Raw genomic sequence first — 23,140 nt, forward strand, 5'->3', positions numbered from 1 at the left:
TACATGTGCATGATAGTTTTATTTTACCCATAATGCGTTATTTAAAGGTTCAGAATGCTCTTGATTCTAGCATTCTTGGCTTTGCAGTAGAAGTCAGTGTCTACTCTGTCATGTTTTGTTTTTTAATTTTTATTTTCATTTTTTTGTCTCTTTAGTGCCGCACCCTCAGCCTTTGGAGTTTCCCAGCTAGGGGTTTAATCAGAGCTGTAGCCACCAACCTACACCACAGCTTATGGCAACGCCAGATCCTTAACCACTGAGCAAGGCCAGGGATCGAACCTGCAATCTCATGGTTCCTAGTCAGATTCATTTCTGCTGCGCCATGATGGGAACTCCCCACTCTGTAATGTTTTAGCTCTAGGTTGTCCATTATAGTAGCCACTAGGTACATAGGGCTAAAAGTTAAAAATTCAGGAGACGCATGTGGCTTGTGATTACTGTATTGGACAGCACAGATATAGAACACTTCCATCGTAAGAAAGCACTGTTCAGCAACAGCACTGTTGTAAACTTCTTACAGTCATGTACCTCTGATATATTTTAATGGTAACAGCAGTCAGAACACAGACACATGTGCATACTTCTCCTTTCTCCCTCTCCCTTTCATATGTTCGGTGACCTCATAACCAGCTATGTGAGTCAGTAATGTCTTCAGTACTTTGGGGGTATTGTGCCTGCTGTTTTATTCCTTGATTTTTATAATATAGGTGTGAATCTCCGTGCCACCCTCTCCATCCCAGATCTCAGTCCTCTTATTATAATGATCTCCTTAACAACATAATCACCTCTAGATGTCCCCCTGTCCATGATTTCTCCCCCATTAGAAATGGAGCCTATCCTGCAGCACACTTTTCTTCCCTGCTCTTCCCTTCTCCCTTGCAGGAGGCGAGCCAGGCTGGTCAGATTGTGCTCATGGACATATCCCCTGTTAAGTGTTAGCTGTACCAGCTTCTCTACCTAACAAGGACTTGTGATGTCTTTAAGTGAATGCAACAATTTGAACTTGGGGAAGGATGAGATAAATTTAAATACTGAGCCAGTTCACTTCCAGTTAGTGAACAGAATGAATCTGAAGTTGTTGTCAGGGGTGTACATGTCACGTAGCCAAGAGCAAATTCTAGAGTTCAGAGATTAGATATTTTTGGTGTAGTATGACTTTATTAACATTATCATTATTATTATTAGCCGAGTCTATGGGATGCACAAGTTCCTGGGCCAGGGATCGAACCCATGCCACAGCAGTAACAACACCAGATCCTTAACCTGCTGAGCCACCAGGGAACTCCCAGCATGGCTTTGTATTCAAATTAACCAGTTCATTTCATGAGTTAGCCAAAGAAATAATAAACTACCAGTACTGTAGGGGAAATTGGCCTAGTTGGACTTAAAAGAACAAGAGAAGACGTTTGCATCTCCAAAGTGATGCCTATGTGAGGGATTTGAATTTTAAAATAAGTGAGTTTGTGTAACTTTCAGTAGGCTCTCAGAGAGTTCCAAAAAGATAAAGTGCCTTGGACCTAGGCAGTGGAGACAAGCAAAGGAAGGTTTCCAGAGTCAAGCTGGACTTGGAAAAATCACTAAAAAGAAAATGATAAAATACAGTACTGGGTAGGTTATTGACACAGAACAATACATTCGGTCAGTAAGTTTTAAAATTTAAAATATATAGTGTTCTGGAGTACCCGTTGTGGCACAGCAAAAACAAATCTGACTAGGAACCATGAGGTTGCAGGTTTGACCCCTGGCCTCGCTCATCGGGTTAAGGATCTGGTGTTGCCATGAGCTGTGGTGTGTCGCAGACATGGCTCAGATCCTGCGTTGCTGTGGCATAGGCCAGCAGCTGCAGCTCCAATTAGACCCCTAGCCTGGGAACCTCCATATGTCGTGGGTGCAGCCCTAAAAAAAAAAAAGTGAAAATAAAATACGTAGTGTTCTTTAAAGTCACATTCTTAAATTCTTATAGTATTTAATGTAGAAAGACTCTTGTAGTAAAAGTTTACTTATGTAAAATGCATATGATGGGGTCTTTCTTAATTTGGCATAATGCTTTATAGTGAAGAACTTATAACAATGGTGAATTGTATAGTATAATTGCTTTATCTTAATGCCCAATTCTGTAACTTAGATTTTTTTCCTTAGGAAAATGGCTCTGGTGTCAGAAAGCAAGGAAAAAACCCTGATAATTTTATTTGAACTTGACTGGAAAGTAGCACCGACTTTGGGTGTAACATGACTGATTCTGGTAGTCTCTGCTGTGTTTGGGAGCCACAGGAAGAACTGTGCATATTGAAGGTGCATAGCACAAAGCATTGCTGGTATAAGTGTGTACTATTTGCAAACATTTATTAAGAGGCCATAATTTGAATTTATTTATGACTGTTAAAATTTCATCAGGAATTATTTTCACATTTAAAATTTTTTTCCTTTTAGTTATTTCTGTCTTAATTTTATAGACTATCTTTAGTTTTATGTACAGAAACTTATAAAAGTATATTAGAAAGTTGGCACAATAATTATCAATATTTAATGGTGCTTTCATAGAGTATTTCACAAATTTTTGGTATCTTTACATTCATGAATATAGTGTAATATTAAACACTAGCATTTATTATTTGTGGTATTCCTATTTGTTAAAATACTGTCATATTGGGAGTTCCCTTGTGGTGCAACAGGTTAAGGATCCGACATTGTCACTGCAGTGGCTCAGGTCGCTGGTGAAGCACAGGTTTGATCCCTGGCCTAGAAACTTCCACATGTTGTGCGTACAGCCAAAAATAAATAAATAAATAAAATAAAATAGTGTCATGCTGGTTTACTCTGGGGAGAATTTTTTTTTAACTGAAATAATTCATGAACTTTTTAGATTTACTTTATTTCTGATGGCAGGTTGATACACAGACTTGGAATATATTAGGAAAAACATGCTAAATTTTCACCAAGAAACTAGTGAGTTGGGAAAGAAGAACTGATGTCTTTTTTTTTTTTCATTTTCTTTTGGTTATACAGCAGATATAATTTCTACAGTAGAATTTAATCATTCTGGAGAATTACTAGCAACTGGAGATAAAGGTGGTAGAGTCGTCATCTTTCAACAGGAGCAGGAGGTAAGTGTTAAAAGTTTAATATCTAAATTTCAGTTTGCTCTTGGGACTGACTGGAGCTTATGCTGAAAAATATCATCAGAGGTTGTTGGCAATTTTTTAAAGAAGTGTTTTTATCGAGCAGAATATCCAATGTATAGATAGCTGGTTCTCTTAGCTTTGTGTATGTGTGTGTACATGTGCGTGTTGTTTTGATTTAATTGTAAAAAATATTTGATTAGAGAAAGGGGTGGAGAGTGTGGAATAAAATGTTTTAACTGGTTTTAAGCCTTGGCCCTCAGTTTTTTTCTCTTAAAATTCCACAAAGCAAAATTGCTTTGACCTCTTCTCATTGCATAGTTTGCTTTGTGTAATTGAGGGTGGGAGGCTAGTTTAAAGAAAAAGAGTTGCTCAGTTATTTTGAAATCAGTTCATACTAATACTGTGATTAAAGTATAAAGGTTTTAAATGACAGATGCATGTATACATATGTAATGTAATTAATAAGCTTAGTACTCCTCTTAAAGTGGAATTGATTTGAAAATGTTTCCCTTTCTCTTTGAAGAAAGGAATTTCTCATTGCAGAATCTGTGATTATAAAGTAGGTTTGTTTTGGGTTTGGGTATAATTTAGGCACACAATCTGATTGACAAGATTTCTCACTAAAATTTTATGCTAAACAAAATTTGTCACACTAGATTTTCCCTTACTCTCTCCCTCCATTTGTAGATCAAAGTTAAACCTTTAGAATCATTTGTTTTCAAACATCCTGCCCCTATCTATAATATATTCAAGACAACTTAAAAGTAATGTGGATAAAATCGCAGGGTTTTACAATAGCTGTCTAAATCATAACACAGAGTTAGCTTTTAAAGGATTGTGAAATTCCTTAAATAAGCAAGAATCTAGTAATAATACTACTACTTTGCACTTCTATAGCGCCTTTGACCTGAGGATCTCAAAGTGCTTTACAAACACTAATGAATTAATCCTCACAACACCCAGTGAGGTAGGTAATTTAATTTTAAAAGAAATGATTAATAGTGTCTGATTAGAAGATGCACAAACACTAAATGTGTCTACTTTTATCTATTACTTTTTTGGTTGGAAGAAAATATGAAAGTAAGCCTCAAGCTTTTCTTGACAAAGAATGTTCTTGCGGGAAAGGGGTCCAGATCAGTTTTCTGTTCTATTTTTCAAGCAGCTGAAAACTTGACCATAAGAATCTTGAAGTGGAACCATACAGATCATTACAGGTTCCCTTTTTTGCAAATGAGAAAGTTAGGATATCAAGAGGTCACTTGATTTATTTAGTGGCAAAACTAACAACCAGAACCCAGAACTTCCACCATGTCATCTTTCAGTGTGCTTTGATGCCTTTCACATTAGTTAACCAAAATGTGAGTGTTAATTTTGTTATTCAGAATGTAGAGCTAGCTTAGCCGTAGGCATTCTTTGCCCTTCTGTGGATTTGTTTTTTGTTTTTTTACTGAAAATTAATGGCATGCTATATGCTTTTTGTTTTAAAGAAAGGTGTTTGGAGAAAAACATTTAAAATTAATTTTCCTTCCTGAGCAGTTCCATCTTGAAGGGCTTACACTGGGGGTTTCTAAGACCCTACATTTTAAATTGGGGCTTTATGTTGTTTAAAAGTGTAAGTTGGGAGTTCCCGTCATGGCGCAGTGGTTAACGAATCTGACTAGGAACCATGAGGTTGCGGGTTCGATCCCTGCCCTTGCTCAGTGGGTTAACGATCCGGCATTGCCGTGAGCTGTGGTGTAGGTTGCAGACACGGCTCGGTTCCAGTGTTGCTGTGGCCCTGGTGTAGGCCAGCAGCTTCAGCTCCAATTAGACCCCTAGCCTGGAAACTTCCATGTGCCATGGGAGTGGCCCAAGAAATGGCAAAAAGACAAAAAAATAAATAAATAAAATAAAAGTGTAAGTTACCTGTCATTCTTAAAACTGCATTCAAGAATTCAAGACAGGAGTTCCCATCGTGGCTCAGTGGTTAACGAATCCGAGGACTAGGAACCATGAGGTTTCGGGTTCGATCCCTGGCCTTGCTCAATGGGTTAAGGATTGAGTGTTGCTGTGAGCTGTGGTGTAGGTCACAGACGTGGCTCGGATCCCTCGTTGCTCTGGCTCTGATGTAGGCCAGTGGCTACAGCTCCAATTCGGCCCCAAGCCTGGGAACCTCCATATGGCGTGGGAGCGGCCCAAGTAATGGCAAAAAGACAAAAAAGAAAAAGAAGTCAAGACAAATTCATTATCTAGAACATCAGTTTAGTAGCATGTTTTGAGAATTACTTTGTGTAAATGTCAGAGTATTTTTTTAAGTGATAGATTATGTAACGATGGCAGTTATTGACTTTTCCCCAAAAAACTTGATCTTAATATTAATTTGATTTGCTTTACCTATTTTCCACATTTTTAAGCCCTGTCTTATCCTGGAGCTTTTAATATTAGTGCTGTCTTCAAGACATTCAGTGTCTATGTCATTGATGGGTTGGGTGTGGGTATTCTACATATACATATAAATGTATATATACCCTACAAATGGAGGCACCTTTATTTTAGTACATGACATATTTAGATTAGATTTTCTGAATTTGTGGCTTTTAATAGCGTTAAAATAGTGTTACATTTGAAAAGTGAAAGAGAACTTGGAGATAATCTTTTCCTAATGTTCAGATAAATCCGAGCAAAAGTTTATTCGACAGGGTTGTATTGCTTAGTTTAACAGTAAAGGTCTGGGATTAGAACCTGAATCTCTAAATTTCAGGCCAATTTTTGCTAACAGCCGCAGCTGTTACACATGCATTCCAGGGTACACTAGCCCTTAACAAAGTGAGCACTTCTTAGATGCTGGTGTTAATGCTAGCTCTCTTTGCAAAACACAGTGGCATTTGAACTACTGTGGCTTTATCCTCCCACCCAGTGGCAGGGTTTCTTGCTAAATCTAAACTTCACTTGACTGGGGACCAAAATATTTCCACTCACTCCTTTTATTGTCCTTAGTTAAGGAGAAAAAGTCATACTGTAGCAGCAGTGAACCTGGCACATCAAACTGACATATTTAACCCACCTTTCCCTCACTTCTTTTACCCTTCAGATGTGGTGGGTCCCCTTCCTATTATCTTGTTTGGTATCCCTTGCTGTCTGTCCATCTGTTCTCTAGTCAGAGAGAGTGGTCATTTTCAGGGTCTTTCATTCAGTTGTAGTTTATTTCAACCTGGTGATCCTGTAATTAACATATGTGAATAGTTTTTTGTATGTAGAATCTCTGTGATAGATGGCTGCCCCCTTGTGGCTTAAGTTGTTACCGGGCTTGCTCTAGGCTTCCTGATGGGAGGGACTGGTCCCTGCCCCCTGGTGGGTGGGACTGGGTCTTAGCTCCTTGTGGGTGGGGCTTTGGGTAAGATTATAGGTGGCTGTGTGCCTGGGGGGTCTTTAGGCCACCTGTTTGCCCATGGGTGGGGCTAAAATCCCACTTGGATTATTGTTTGCCCTGGGGCTTCTCAACCTTGATGGGAGGGGCAGATTTTTAAAAAATGGCCACCTCTAAATGAGCATACACTGATGATTATTCGTGAGACCTTTGCCTCCAATGTCCTTCCCCTACAATGAGCCACACTCACCCCCTCTTCTCCTAGGAGACCGTCCAAGAACTGCAGTCAGGTCTGACCCAGATTCCTATGGAGCCTTTGCTTTGCCCTAGGACCCAGTGCACATGAAAGCCTGTGTGTGCCTTTCAAGAATAGGGTCTTGGTTTACCCCAGTCCTGTGGAGCTCCTGCATACAAGCCCCACTGGCCTTCAGTGCCAAATGCTCCAGGGGCTTCTCCCAATGCCATATTCCCAGGCATGGGGAGCAGATGTGGGGCTCAGAACTCTCAATCCCATAGGTGAGTCTGTGATACAGTTATTTACAGTCTGTGGGCCACCCACCCAGTGGGTATGGGGTTGCTTATATAGCATAATCGCCCCTCCTACTGTCTTGATGTGGCCTCCTCTGTCTTCTGGAGTAGGATATCTTTTTTGATCATTTTGCTGTCTGGTTGAAGGTTGTTCAGGAGTTGGTTGTGATTTTGTTGCTTTTATGAGAGAAGGTGAGCTCTACCATCTTAATCTCATCTCAGAATCTCTGTGATAGAAACAAGGCATGTAGGGAAATTGAGTCAGGAGCATACATCAATTTCCATTGAGGTATTACACCCATCATGTAGTCAGTAAGAGCCCCAAATTTTGATGTCTAATCCAGTATTATAGCGTTTCCTGAAATAGGTGACCCCTCTTACTAATTTTCACAGCTTATATGTAATGGCTTTTAACAACAAATAATGTAATATATTGTTTTCGATAATGAAGATTTCAGGAGAGATTGCAGTCAACTGCTAGAATAGATTGTGGTGGTCTTTAGTTTTTAAGGGATCTTTCTTTCTTAATTTAATTTTTTTTTAACAGAATAAAATACATGTATTTAAACACAGTTACATTCACACAGATTATTATATCATGGATCTTAAGAAACAGATTAACTGACTCTCTCTGGAGAAGTGGAATGGAAAATATGCTGAGACAAATAGGAAGTTTATTCTATACTTTATCCCATTTTGTATGGCTTTCATCTTTACTATTTAGTATTATCTATTACATTTCAATTTTTCTTTAAATAGCATTATATTAAAATTGTGTATATTGTGCAACTAAAATTTATAAAGAAGAAAGCCTTATATACCATTCAATATTTTATATAGCATAAGAAAAAGAATAACTTAACTGGTAAGAATAACAAAAATAACACACTCTGAAAATAAGTAAAATATAAAATGCATAAATTGGTTAAAAAACAGTGTAGCTGTATAAATATGTCCTCACAATTTGTTACGTCTTATTGATTCTTCAATATAGGCATTACCCCATTCTAGGTGATGTGATACACAAGACATTATAGACCTTACATTGTACCATGGAGAGAAATGGTTATTAATAACACAATTGTAGAACTGTATTATTTAATTGTACATTTGCATTATTTAATTATAATTATCATAAGTTCTTTGATGGAGAGGAAATCAGAATCAGATGTAAGAAGACTTCATCATTCCAAGAATGATGTCAAATGACCCCCTTCATGGTGGATTATGCACTTATTTACTATGAGATATATTTCTTCTCCAGAGATTCCTTGTTTGTGTATCGATTGTAGATGTTTGGTTTGCAGGTATTCTGAAGTTTTGATATAAGACTCTATATGTATATGAGATTGTTTTAAGTTGTTGTTCTCTTCATTGCAAGTTCATCTCCAGGGTCCTGCATTTGTATCCACCTCTTCTCATGATTTCTGATTTTGGTGGCATAATTGTGCATGGATGATTTTGTATCTTTACTGTATGTATACCTTTACTGGTGAGCCTTGTCATTTGTGGCATGTTTGTTTCCTGTTGCTGTGTTTTCTTTTCTGCCTAGAGAAGTTCCTTTAGTATTTGTTGTAAGGCTGGTTTAGTGTTGCTGAATTCTCTTCACTTTTGCTTATCTGTGAAGGTTTTGCTTTCTCCTTCAAATCTGAAGGAGAGCCTTGCCGGGTAAAGTCATCTTGGTTGGAGGTTTTTTCCTTTCATCACGCGAAGTGTATCATGCCACTCCCTTCTGGCCTGCAGAGTTTCTGCTGAAACATCTGCCAATAACCTTATCGGGGGTTCCCTTGTATGCTACTTGTTTCTTTTCCCTAGCTGCTTTCAAGATTTTCTCTTTGTCTTTAATTTTGGTCAGTTTGATTAATATGTGTCTCGGTGTATTCCTCCTTGGCTTTGTTGTACATGGTGCTCGTTGTGCTTGCTGGATTTGAGTGAGTGGTTCCTTTCCCATGTGAGGGAAGTGTTTGGCTGTTATCTCTTGGAATATTTTTTCTGTCCCCTTCTCTCTCTCTTCTCCTTCTGGCACCCCTGTAACAGGGATGTTGGTGTGTTTACCGTTGTCCCAGAGTTCTCTGAGACTCTCTTCATTTGTTTTCAATCTTTTTTCTCTTTTCTGTTCTGCATCCGTAATTTCCACTAATCTGTCCTCCACCTCGCTTATTTGTTCTTCTGCCTCCTGTATTCTGCTGTTAGCTGCTTCTAGTGAGTTGTTTATGTCAGTGATTGCATTTTGCATCTCTTCTTGCTTAAGTTTGATATCTTGTATCTCTTTGCTCAGTGTTTCCTGTAAGTTATCCATCTTTGCCTCCAGTTTATTTCCAATGTCTTGCATCATCTTCAGCATCAACAGTCTAAAGTCTTTTTCCTGGAGGCTGAGAATCTCCTCCTCACTTAGCTGATTTTCTGGGGTTTTTCCTTTTTCCCTCGTCTGAGTTACAGTTCTCTGTCTTTTCATTTTTGTAGGTTTTTGGTGTGGTGACCTTTTTTACAGATAATAATAGAGTTGTAGCCTCTCTTACTTCTGGTGTCTGCCCCCCTTGTGGCTGAAGTCGGTATGGGGGCTTGCTGCAGGCTTGCTGATGGGAGGGGCTGATGCCTGCCCACTGGTAGCTGGAGCTGATTCTAATCCCTCTGGTGGGTGGGGCTTAGTCTCTGGATGGGACTAGAGGCAGCTGTGTGCCTGAGGGGTCTTTAGGTAGCCTGTTTACTGAGGGGCAGGGCTGTGATGCCACCTGGATTGTTGTTTCCCCTGGGGCTTCTGAGCAGCTGGCTGATGGGTGGGGTCAGATTTTCCCCAAATGGCCACTTCCAGAGAAAGGCACCTGCTGAATATTCCCGAGAGGTTTGCTTTCAATGTCCTTCTCTCACGACAAGCCACATTCTACCCCTGTTTTCCCAGGATGTCCTCTAAGAACTTCAGTCAGGTTCAACCCAGATTCCTATGGAGACCTCGCTCTGCCCTGGGACCCAGTGCACGTGAAAGTCCGTGTGCGCCTTTTAAGAATGGGGTCTCCGTTTCTCCCAGTCCTGTGGAGCTCCTGTGCACGAGCCCCACTGGCCTTCAATGCCAGATGCTCCAGGGGCTCTTTCTCCCAGTGCCAGATCCCCACACATGGGAGTTTGATGTGGGGCTCAGAACTCTCACTCCTGTAGGTGAGTCTCTGTGAACCAGTTAGTTTTCAGAAAGTGGAGCTTCCCACCCGGGAGGTATGATGTTGTTTATATCACGAAATCACGCCTCCTACCTCTTGATGTGGCCTCGTCTTTTTCTTCTGGAGTAGGGTATCTTTTTTAAGGGTTCCAGCCCATTTGGTTGAAGATTGCTCAGCCTTTAGTTGTGAATTTTGTTGTTTGTAGGAGAGAAGTTGAGCTCCAGTCCTTCTATTCTGCCATCTTGATCCGCTCTTCTTTAAGGGATCTGTGTTTCCTTGGATGGTCGTATTAGGTGATAAGGTGTTGAAGTAGCTGGTTTCCTGTTGGCTTTGGATTTCTCAGACCTTCAAATTTCTCTGAGGCTTTTTGATGTACATGATAAGCTAAGGTGTATGTGTGTGGGAGAAGTGCTTATATTGTTAAAGGACAATTAAGGAGGAAGGTGAGAAGAGAGATATTCCTTTTTAATTTCTTTCTGGGTTCTTTCTAGGTTGTTATGCAAACTTTGTTTTCTATTTCCTATGACTGCTGGTAAATGGGATTTTTTGTTGTTGTTGTTCTTAATGTAGTATTCCCAAAAGACCTTAATAGATGTAGAAGAACCTTAGCATGCTTATCGCAAAAGATGGATAGTACTTCGGAGTTCCCTGGTCACGCAGTGAGTTAAGGATCTGGTGTTGTCACTTCTGTGGCACTGGTTCCATCCCTGGCCAAGGCATGGCCCCCCCCCCCCAAAAAAAAGCTCAAGTGGATGGTGTTGTTAATATGGTTGTGTTCTCTTTCTAAATTATTTGGAAAGACTAGAATGGGACTCAAAATCAGCAAGATGTGATTTAACAATATTCAGGACCATTTATGCAAACGTGGCTTATTTTGATGTTTATTTAATTGGAGGAACAGGGCTTCTGTTTAGGATGATGTGCAGCATTCACATAACGGGGTACTTTGTGCCAAGCAGAATAGCAGATTTAGAAATGTTGGTGAGAGGAGTTCCCTTCATGGCTCAGTGGTTAACAACCCCAACTAGGATCCATGAGGATGCTGCTTTGATTCCTGGCCTTGCTCAGTGGGTTAAGGATCCAGCGTTGCCATGAGCTGTGGTGTAGGTCGAAGATGTGCGGCTTGGATATCGCATTGCTGTGGCTGTGGTGTAGGCCAGCAGCTGCAGCTCTGATTTGACCCCTAGCCAGGAAACTTCCATATGCTGCAGGTCTGGCCCTAAAAGGACATGCATGCATGCGCACCGCGCGCACACATGCACAGGCACACGCGCGTGCGCTGGTGAGAAATAGTTGAAGGGTATAGCCAGGAGAAGAGACTATGAAGAATCTTGTACTTGGGGTTCATGTGGAGAGGAAGAGATTAATTTATTTTGTGTATGAAAATAAGTACACAAGAGTCAGATGCCCTATTTGTCAGGGGCAGTGTGGAAAGAGTACAAGAAGTTCAAGAAAATACCACTATGGTTTCTTCCAGATCATAGTATATGTAAAATAAGGTTCCTTTTCTAAGCCACCAGGGCTCAACTGTTTTTATTTTTCATTTAGTTTTTGATCTAAAGTTGTGCTTTCAGACTTCTAACTGTTAGGGTTACCTAAACATGTGCCTAATTGCATACAAATTTTAACCAAAATGTTAAAATTCAGATTCCTAGATTGCACCTCAAAACAACTAAAACAACACTGGAGGCCTAAGACTCCATCACTTTACTTTTTTTTTTTTTCTTTCAAAGTCTTTTCAGGACTTCACCAGATAAAAAGTGTCAAATTAAGACTGAGTGCATTCCAATGCCAGGAGAGCAATACAAATTCCAAAATATAGCTTCAAGTTGCTATTATCTAAAGATATGTTTTCCCAAGATACATAGAATCATAAGTGTATAGTTAAAGTTCCACGAATTTTCACAACAAATATACTTTGTGTAACCACCCCCTGGGTTAAGAAATGGGATATTCTGGCACTCCAGAATCCCTCTCTATCCTCTTGTCATTAATGCCCTCTTATCCCAACCTAACAGACTTTTGGGGGGGGGGGGCTGCACCTGTGGCATGCATAAGTTTTCAGGCCTGGGTTTAAACTGATGCCACAGCTGTAACCCAACACTGACAATGTCGGATTCTTAACCCACTGAGCCATACAGGAACTCCAATCCTTAGACTTTTTAATAGTAGTCATCAAGAAATGATTTCTTCTCTGTAGCAGGCTTAGAGAGGGAAAAGTGAGTTTGAAAGACTGAGCATTTAAAGATCCGAGTTCTAGTCCTCATTTGTGTTTATTCATGAATTTGTGTTGCCACCTGTCTTGTTCAGCCATCTGTTATCTAGATTTCCATCCAACCAGCCATCAACACTTATCAGTTACCTACTAATCTTTTGAGGTTCCAACTCATTAGAGTGTTTTCCAGAAGTGGATTAGCACTTAAAGTACCCTTGATGGTTACTGAGTATATCAGTATGAGTGTTGATAAACAACTGTTAGACAGGATAAGATTCCTTTAAATATTATTTTTCCTAAGGCCAGAAATTAGATCTTTATAGGATGTGTTTGACATATTAAAGTAAAATTTTCTCATTTTACCTGTTGCCTGGAAATTTGGATTAACCATATTTCTTACATTGTCCAAAAACATTCCACCCCAGCAACAAAAAGCAGATCCAAATCTATGACAGGTAATACCCAGTAATTTTAGAATTTGCTTACTTTCTCTTCTCTGTGCCATCTTCTTTCCAAACTCACACATAAAACACTTCTTTATTGTATTCTTATTGTAAGTAATTTCCCCTTCTTAATTAAAAAGTTATGTTAGTTGTAGACAGTTTAGGAAATAGGACATAGGACAAGAGGTTAAGAATGCCGCCTGTAAATTCACCAAACAAAAACAAATATTTGATGTATATCACAGATCCATCTTTCTAAAATGAGAGTTTAATGTGTTTATGGTTATACGGTTTTTCCCCTCAGGTGTACTGTATGTGAAGACCTTTAATGTTATTAAACATTCTAAATAATCATCATGAATGATTACGGGGCATTTATCACAGAGATATACTGAAGTTCACTTCATGTAGTCTCAACTGTTAGATGCTTAGATTGTTTATTTCTTGCTATATGTCCTCCCCACGGTATCATCAGTAACACAGTGAAAACATTCTTGTAGTTGAATCTTTGAAGCATCTATTTCCTTACTTCCTAGAAATAAAGTAGCTGAGTCAGAGACAGTGTGAACATTTTAAAGTCTTACACTGGCCAAATCCCTTCTAGAAAAATTTAACATTTATACTTCAACCAAATTGAAATATGAAAAATTTTGAGACTGCCCTATTCTTCACTTCTGAATATAGGGGAAAAAAATAAAAGCAGCACATTGGTAGTTAAAAGGGTATTATTTTACTGAGTTCTAGTTTACCTCTCAATACCCACAGTAATTAAAATTCTTGCTCTGTGCCTTGTTTTTCTATTGGTATATTTATTAATTGACTTGTAGAGACTGGATATTGTGAAGGGCATCAGTTTTTTTTCTCATGAGACAGTATGTTTTTCATCTTTATAAACTGGCTGCTTTTAAGTTTTGTTTACTTTGTTGTTGTTGATTTCCTGCCTCCAAATTATGTAAACATGTACCCATATTTCACTTGTTCCCATTTAAATTCACTATCTAGTTGGAATTTGTTACCCTAATTGTAATGCGGTATATGATTTAAAGACCTTCTCCATCCACTCCCAAATTGCCAGGCAGATTATTAACGACATTATGTATGAAAATCTTTCCACATTGATTTTATTTTCTTATAATGATTTTAATTTTTTTCCATTATAGTTGGTTTAGTGTTCTATCAATTTCTACTGTAATCAAAGTGACCCAGTTGAACGTATATATACATTCTTTTTCTCACATTATCCTCTATCATATTTCATCATAAGTGACTTCATGCTGATTTTAAAAATGCACTTTTATCAGACTGAACATACTTTTATAGAGTTGTGTGTAATCTTCATTGTATTTTATTTTTTCAGTTCTTTAAGGATGTTGAGTTAATCTTTCATGTTTCTTCCATGTTGCGATTGAGTTGTATGGATTGGCTTTGAAATTTATTGAAATAGAGTTCTTTCTTAGATACCTCTTTATGCTCTTTCAGAGTAAATACTTGATGAGAATAGAGGTTGTTGTAGGTTTCCTAACTTGAGAAGCTAAAATTTAGCTCTTTGAATTCCAGGTCATCATGTATTTAGATTCCTTACGTTGGCCCTAAATGGCATAATGTGGATTGATTGGGCTTGGTCTCTGTTTGGAAGGAAAACTAATATTTGAACATTACTCACTGTCTCATTTAATTCTCAGAACTGTCTTGTCACTCCAGATGTAGAGAGGATAAATTCTTATTTAACAGATGAGGAAATCAAGGTCCAGAGGATTGTTATATTTTATGAACCTGTAAGGTAAAAACAGGCAAAATTAGTAAGAACCACCATTCCTTCCTTCCTTCCTTTTTTTTTTTTTTTAAATCTAACACCAAGTAGAGAGTTTGGCTTCTTTTTTGGATTTTACTGTTGTTTTATATATTGTTTTGATTTGTTTGAGCCTCAGGGCATGATTGAATTCATGACACATACTACCATTATAGGTCATGGTGTGGCCCTCTCCTTAAGTAAATAAACACATTCACGTGGGTGTGTAGTCCCATATGCATTAACTTTATTTGTATAATGTGTTCCCATTCACCTCTCCCTTCATAGATCACCATTTGAATGTGGTGTAATTTGTATTTTGGTTTTATGTACTGCTGTTATTTTATTTTATTTTTTGGTCTTTGCCTTTTTTGGGGCTGCACCCACAGCATGTGGAGGTTCCCAGGCTAGGGGTCTAATCGGAGCTGTAGCCACCGGCCTACGCCAGAGCCACAGCAACACAGGGATCCAAGCCGTGTCTGCGACCTACACCACAGCTCATGGCAATGCCAGATCCTTAACCCACTGAGCAAGGCCAGGGATCAAACCCGCAGCCTCATGGTTCCTAGTCGGATTCGTTAACCACTGTGCCATGACGGGAACTCCATGCTGTTATTTAATTGTGGCAAAATATCACATAACATTCATTCAACCTCCCAACAATTTCCATGTGTACAGTACAGTTCTGCCAGCCACATACACATTGTTGTACAACAGAACCTCCCAATCCTGCATAGCTCAAACTCTATACCCACTGAATGGCAACTTCCTGCCTTCTTCCTCCCTCCAGTTCCTGCCAATCACAATTCTATTTTCTGTTTCTGTGAGGTTGACCACTTTATAGATGTCCCATGTAAGCAGAATTATGCAGTATTTATCATTCTGTGATTGCCTTATATCACTCAACATAATACTCTCAAAGTTCATTCATGTAGCATGACAGGAGTTCCTTTTTTAAGGCTGGAAAGTACTGCTTTTTGTGTGCATGCACATGTGCGTGCCATAGACATACCACATTTTCTTTATTCATTTATCAGTCAGTGGATATTTAGATTTCTTCTACCTCTTAGCTGTTGTGAACCATCTCTTTGAGATCCTGTTTTCCGTTCTTTTGGATATATGCCCAGATGCTGGATCATATGGCAATTTTATTTTTTTAAGGAACCCCTATACTGTTTTCAAAGCAGTTTGTATGCTGTATTTTTTTTTTTTTAACTTTACTGAAATAGACACAGAAAAGTGCACAAAAACACTAGTGCCATATCACACAGCAGACACATCGGTCAAAAAATAGAACTTCCCACTCTTAGATCAACCCTTCTCATTCCTCCTCCCAGTCACTTCTTTCTCCTTTCTCCCCTTATAAGCCTGTCTTCTAACACATAGTTTGGCCTGTAGTTTTAGAACTTTTTATAAATGGAATCATACAGTTAGTAGTCTGTGTCTGGCCTTTTTGCCCAGTTTATGTTTGTATAAATATTTGCTCACTTTCACTGCTATATAATGTTGTTTTGAAATACTGTACCACAATTTATCCATTCTGGAGGTATTTGGTTGTTTCAGGGCTATTAATAATGCTGCTTGTCATGTTTTTTGGTGCATGTTGTTCTCGTGAAATTATCATGCCATGGGGGTAGGCATTTAGTTTTAGTAGACAACACAGTAAAAAAAAAAAAAATCCTACCAATTTTGTTCTCATGGACATACGAAAATTCAGGCTGTTTGACACCTTTGCCAGTGCTTTGTGTTGTCAGTCCTTTTAAAATTTAAACATCTTGGAGGTTATAAGTGTATCTTATTGTGGTTTTAATTTGTACTTTCTTGATTAACACTGAGGTTCAGCATGTTTTTATGTGTTTGGCCATTTAGATATCATCTTTGGTGAAGTGCCTACTAAAAATCTCTTGCATGTATTTTCTGCTCGGTTATTTGTGATATTCCTTCCTGATTTGTAAGCTTTACACTTTTTGAATGTGAACCCTTGTCAGTTATGTTATTGGAAGTATCTTCCATTTTATGACTTGCCTTTTCATTTTTCTGAATAGTGTATTTTGGCAAATAGGAAGTTAATATAATTCAGTTATATCACGGTTTTCTCTTGGCTTATGCTTTATCTGTCCTGTATAAAAAATACTTCTCTACCCCAAAAGTCCAGGAAGATATATATTCCTATTATCTTGTAGATCTGTGCTGTCTAGTTAACAGTTCTCTGTGGCTATTTAAATTTTATATAATTAATTAAAATTAAATAAAATTTAAAGTTCACTTACTTAGTCGCAGTAATTACAGTTCAGGTGTTCAGTGACCACATATGATAGTGATTGCCATATTGGACAGCACAGATACAGACTATTTCCAGAAGGTCCTCTTGGACAGTGTTGTAGTATAAACATTCACACTTCTATTTCTGATTCACCTGGAATCAGTTTATATGAGTGGCTTGAGGTGTAGTAAAGGTCAAGGTTTATTTTATTGCATATGAATAGCCAATTGAGCAAAAGCTTTGAATGAAAAGACTGTCCTGCCTCAGCAGTGCCACCTTTTGTCTTAATTCAGGCCTGTTTCTGAGCCATCTATTCTATTCCACAGGTATATGTGTCACCTCTTAATGCAGATACCACACTGTCTTCATTACTTTGCTTTAAAATTTGGTCATGATATATAGTATCCTTTATATATTTATGGATTCTGTGCGTCTCTGTTGAAATATGTAATTTTGTTTTTGTGGACTATGTTTTGGCTTTTTGGCTTTTTTTTTGTTTGTTTTTTTGAGGGAGGTCCTTTTAGATCCACACCCAAGGCCTATGGAAATTCCCAGGCTGCCAGCCTACACCACAGCCACAGCAACGCCAGATCTGAGCCAAATCTGTGACCTACACTACAGCTCATAGCAACGCCAGTTCCTTAACCCACTGAGCAAGGCCAGGGATAGAACCTGTGTGAGAATGGGATGCTAGTCGGGTTTGTTACCACTGAGCCACAGTGGGAACTCCTGGACTGTGTTTTTTAATGTATGTGAAAAATACTGTGCATCTCATTCCATGCCCTACTTTTTTCACTAAGAGATATGCTTTCAAGAACCTTCTGTCTTGCTGTGTGAGCATCTGTCTAACCCATTCTTCCTAACTTTTGCACCAAACTCCTCTCACCAGGTTAATTCCAGCCTCCCTTAACCATACTAACACCAGTTTTTATTTATTCTTTTTGCTATTATTTTTGTTCATTTAGAAAATTTTTATTGAATGCCTGTTAATATGCCAGGCACCATTATAGGTGTTGGGATGAAGTGCTTCTAAATATACTATAGAAAATTTCTTATAACTATATTGTGTGATTAAGAAAATAGATTCTCTCTTAGTGATGATAACAGCAAACTAAGAAAAAAAGGCAGGTGCAAAAAGCTGTGCAAGGAAAACCCAAATAGAAGCATTCTGGAAGGTGTCATGATTCTCTATGATTATAAGAGAGTTTTTAAAACAAATAAAATAGGCTTCTTTGACACTGATGCTTTCTTGTTTGAGTGGCACAATGTGAGGACATGGGATTGTGTTCCTTTTTCTTCACATTTGCTCAGTGTGCTTAGTTCATGTGGAAACAGTGCTGTCATGATCACTAAACATCCCTCCCCACTAAGGGAAAATCCTGTACTTGGTAAGGAAGGGTCCAGTCTCTGCAGTTCACTAAGTCCACCACTCATGTACTGTTTTATGGCATCTTTCATTTATTACTGCTACTGTCATCTGTGCTGTTATTTTTGTTGTCATTGTTGATTGTCTTTAAAAATTCTTTCTTGTAATTTTAGTGGAGTTTGAGGTGAGAGTGCATGCTAGTACATTATCCCATCTTTAACTTCCCAGCTATAAGCTTTTCCTTGTGTGGTATGTATTTATTTAACTGTTGGAAAGACGCAGTAATTAGGTCCACTGACACTGCCAAACACTTCTCTGATTTGGTTTTAGATCATGTAATAGATCATGTTTAGACCCATATAGTTATTCTCGAGTCTTTAGGATAATGTTATTCTCCTGTTTTAGAATATACTTTCATATGCTTTTCTTTTCCTTATCATTAAATATAGTACGACCCAGATAGACCCAGTTTTTGCATAGAACAAGGTGTGTGTGAGTTCCCATTGTGGCCCAGCAGTAATGAACCCAACTAGTATCCATGAGGATGTTTCCTGGCCTTGATCAGTGGGTTAAGGGTCTGGCATTGCTATGGCTATGGTGTAGGCCGGCAGCTGCAGCTCCCATTCAACCCCTAGCCTGGGAGCTTCCATATGCCCTGGGTGCAGCCCTAAAAAGACGAAGAGAAAAGAAAATGTGTGTGTTTACACTTGGCTCTTTATATTGCTTATCTGAATTATATAGACCTTAATTTCTACCTTTTTTTTTTTAATAGGGCCACACCCATGGCATATGGAGGTTCCCACGCTCGGAGTCGAATCAGAGCTGTAGCCACTGGCCTACACCACAGCCACAGCAACACAGGATCCAAGCTGTGTCTGTGACCTACACCACAACTCACAGCAAAGTCAGATCCTTAACCCACTGAGTGAGGCCAGGGATCAAACACGCATCCTCATGGATCCTAGTCGGATTCGTTAACCACTGAGCCTCGAAGGGAACTCCTTTAATTTCTACTTTTGACTAGAGTTTTACATATGCAGGTTACCTAAAGGTGGAGACTCTATGTTATTAAATTTGTCTATACCTCTAGGACCTAGTATACATAGCATTATGGTCTCATGCTTAAATTAAAAACAACATTCATATTAAAAATTGAATTGCTATTTATTGTAGTTTTCTTGGAGGGTAACGTGACAAACCTTTTGAGACTGAGTAAGTAATTTTTCGTAGAAGATGTATGGAATTGCTTCTAAAGTGTTATTAGCATATACATAGTGAATAGATTGGATTAACAAATTTAGTGTAAGAGTGTGGTTGTTATGAGACCAAGGTTCTGAGCTTGATTTTTCTCCTTCTGTATTCCCAGTGTGGACTGTGTTCTGTGGTATGCTCTTATATTGTCAACATTGGCAAATCCTCTCAATAGTAATTGATAGCTGCTATCAGAGCATCCAAATATAACTGTAACCATGAATGATCAATCCAGATAATCAAGCTACTGGAAAAAATGACCCAAAATATATGCTAACAACTTGATAATTCAATAAGGTTTTCTTTTTATAAGGAGAATAATAATAACTAGTGGGCTACTGTTATTATCAAGTAATCATAAACATTTCATTTGATAATTTACTTTTACTTAAAATAATTATCAATAACATCTTTTAAACTATTTTTCCATTGGTTTTTCTTTCAACTAGATATTTAATGTTTTTGTTGGAAAGATTTTTTGATTATGTGATGATGAATTAAAAGCGGGAATTCTGAACATGGTTATAATTCTCATTTTTGCTAAGGAGTTAGTGTTAACTGAAGAAGTTCACAGGTAGTGTCTTTATCCAATAGCTTAAACTGTATTCACTCACACCAATACTAAAGGAAATAAATCATTGGTGTGTGCTAGGCTCATAAGATAATTTAAGCAGGGTGTAAGCAGTTGTTGGTAGGACTGTGGGCTGAGCTTTGCTGAGTAATGCTGAATGTGAACATAATGAGTAATAGAGCTCTGTGACAGTGGGCTGTGCTTGAGGTGGAGGGAGGTCAGAGGATTAACCCTTACAACAGCGGGCAGAGAGAGGTGTGCCTCAGCCATCTGTTTCTGACAAGCTTTTCTTATTTAATCTTTACTTTTTAGATGAAGTCCCTTTATGCTTAATGGTCCTCTGTTCTATTTAATATATTATCGTAAATTAGTCATCAAATGATCAATATTTTAATGTCACTTTTCCTAATGAACTGGGCCTAATTATTAGGTTTTATTTATTAGCGCTTCCTTTTTATTTTCTTTTAAGCATTTATATTTAATTTTTAAAAGCCTTTAAATATAAAAACAAATATAATTGTATCTAAGATGCAAGGTCTTCTGGCATTTGATTACACGTTTGATTAATTTGATAAATTGCTCAACTGGTCCAAATATTTTTGTTTCCCTTTTAGAACAAAATCCAGTCTCATAGCAGAGGAGAATATAATGTTTACAGCACCTTTCAGAGCCATGAACCAGAGTTTGACTACTTGAAAAGTTTAGAAATAGAAGAAAAGATCAACAAAATTAGGTGGTTACCCCAGAAAAATGCTGCTCAGTTTTTATTGTCAACAAATGGTAAGTGTAAAGTTTTTATATTGCCCACTATGGACATGTGTCCTGAAGGATATTTTCCCCCTTGCAAAGAGGAATCGTTAAGAGCTCTCTGTAAACGTTTTTTCCCATATAGAATGCAAACTCTTCTATCTTTCCTTGTTTATTCTCATGTAGTTTTTAAATTCTATGAAAGGGATCCTTGGGTGTCCATTTTCTTTTACCTTTGGATTTGAGTCAGATCCTGTTTCTGCCACTTCTTGGCTTATAGTCTTGAGCAGGTTACTAACATGGAAGCAGATTTTCCTAATCTGCAAACTGGAGATGGTGATATCTACATTATAGTATGGTTGTGAATAGTGTGATGACTGCTAGTGTACATAGTGAGTGCTCAGTAAATGTTAATTTCCTTTCCTCCTCCTTTGTAAGCATCCCTGACCCTCCAAAGAGTATTTCAAACTATGAGTACAAAACACTCTGTCAAAGGACAGTCCTTGTTTCAGGGTACTTTCTAGGAGAGCACTCTTACTTGATCCTTGTCCAAGAAGGATACAAACTGGAGTTAACTTATTGCTTTCTTCCCAGCAAGCTTTATGGCTAGAAAAAGCTTCTTAGACGGTTTTGCTTGTTTAGGAAAAGTTATTGGAGTTAGAATTGTGTGACCCTGCCAGAATTTAAAGTCCTTTATGACAAGTTGAGAATTGGGTCTTTTCTTTTTGTTCTTCTAAATTTTTTTTTCACCTAAGTTGTGACTTGGTTTATCCCTATGGATTGGGGTCTAAAAAGAGTCATTAAGGTGATTGAGGGATACTTTCAGGTGTTAAGGGTAGCCATAGTCTGCAAAAATTTAGATTAAAAGTGTTTTGAGGCTGGCATAAGGATTGAGGAAGACCTCTTTTTTTCTCTTCTTGGTATTAATAAAAGCAGATTTTAGCACCTAGACCTCACCATTCTCTATCACTGGCATAATATAAACTTAAGTGACTTTGGGGGTGACATAGTAGAAAATATTGAGTGCCTACTTCATCCACCTTAGGCCTTATCACCCATTGTATCAAATTTTTAGAAATGCATTCCACAGAATGATGCCACTAGCTGACAACATAAATTTTTGCTTCCTCTTTGGTACTTATTTTTCTGAGTATCAAGCTCTCCTCAACCAGCCCTCTGAAATTTGTACCCTTTTCTTTTCACATAAACTGCATTCCTCTCTCTTCTTCTTAAAAGGAAAACAAATAGAAATAATGATTTAAAGCTTTTAACTTTTATGGCATATGTGTTTACTCATGTTGTATGTTGGCTTCTAATCTTGGTTCAGTTTCTCTCTCTCTCTCTCTCTTTTTTAGGGCCACATGTGCAGCCTATGGAAGTTCCCAGGCTAGGGGTCGAATCAGAACTGCAGCTGCCGGCCTTCACCACAGTCACAGCAACACCAGATCCAAGCCTCGTTTGTGACCTGCACTACAACTCAACAGCAACACTGGATCCTTAACCCACTGAACTAGGCCAGGGATCAAACCCACATCCTCATGGATACTAGTCTGCTTTGTTACTGCTGAGCCACAGCAGGAACTCCTGGTTCAGTTTTGATTTATAGAAATAGCTATTTTAAATAGCATTTCAGATACTGCTCTTTTACATCAAATAATAGTTAGGCCATATATATAGTTTCTACTTTGAAAGTAAATGTCCCAGGAAGTGTGTTTGTTCCTAATTTTGGCAATTTACTTCTTACAGGCTAAATCATTTTACTTTTTATAAAGGGGGATTTTAAAATTACAATCTAAGCTAGAATAAATGAAGGCCCCCCCCCCAATTTACCCACCACCCAGCTTCCACACTTCTCAGGTCATCACTAATTGTGTTTCTCAGGTACTTCTTCCCCTTCTCCTCAGTATTATTTGGGAGCATCCTATTGTACTTCATTTATGTATTAAATCTTAAAATATCTTCCAGTTTTCATTTATGTCCACATATGTCTTTCATGCATGTTTCTATGTGCTCCTCTGTGATTTGAAATAATCAAGACATTGTATAACCTGACGAGCCTTTCTAGACACTAAACTATCAAATCTCACTGGAAGTAGAAACCACTGGCACCTCCAGTGGTTGAGTCAGAGCTCTTTGTGGTGTTTTTCCGTAGACAGAATTACCAATGTTTCCCAAATAGGATTACTGTGTGAATTTGAAAAGTCATTTTTAAGAACACTACACAATGCATTTGTAGGTTTTTGTCTTTTTGTTGTGATTGCTGTTAATGAATACTAAGTAAAATATAACTTTTGGGGTGGGAGGCTGTATTATTTTTTGTGTTGAAAACAGAGTCCAGGGTTCTAGA

At 38.2% G+C, this 23,140-nt stretch overlaps 1 protein-coding gene across 3 annotated transcripts in view; it reads left to right on the plus strand.

The window, feature by feature from the left end:
* Window positions 1–23,140, plus strand: part of PPP2R2A (protein phosphatase 2 regulatory subunit Balpha) — an 89,440-nt gene that overhangs the window by 49,676 nt on the left and 16,624 nt on the right. For all 3 annotated transcript variants that reach the window (XM_047759410.1, XM_047759408.1, XM_047759411.1), the window contains exons 3-4: window positions 3,007–3,104; window positions 20,661–20,826. In XM_047759410.1, the coding sequence (XP_047615366.1) occupies window positions 3,007–3,104; window positions 20,661–20,826 (264 nt within the window). The remainder of the gene's footprint in view (window positions 1–3,006; window positions 3,105–20,660; window positions 20,827–23,140) is intronic.

This window comes from Phacochoerus africanus, chromosome 15 (genome assembly GCF_016906955.1).
Source record: "Phacochoerus africanus isolate WHEZ1 chromosome 15, ROS_Pafr_v1, whole genome shotgun sequence".
Taxonomy (NCBI): Eukaryota; Metazoa; Chordata; class Mammalia; order Artiodactyla; family Suidae; genus Phacochoerus; species Phacochoerus africanus.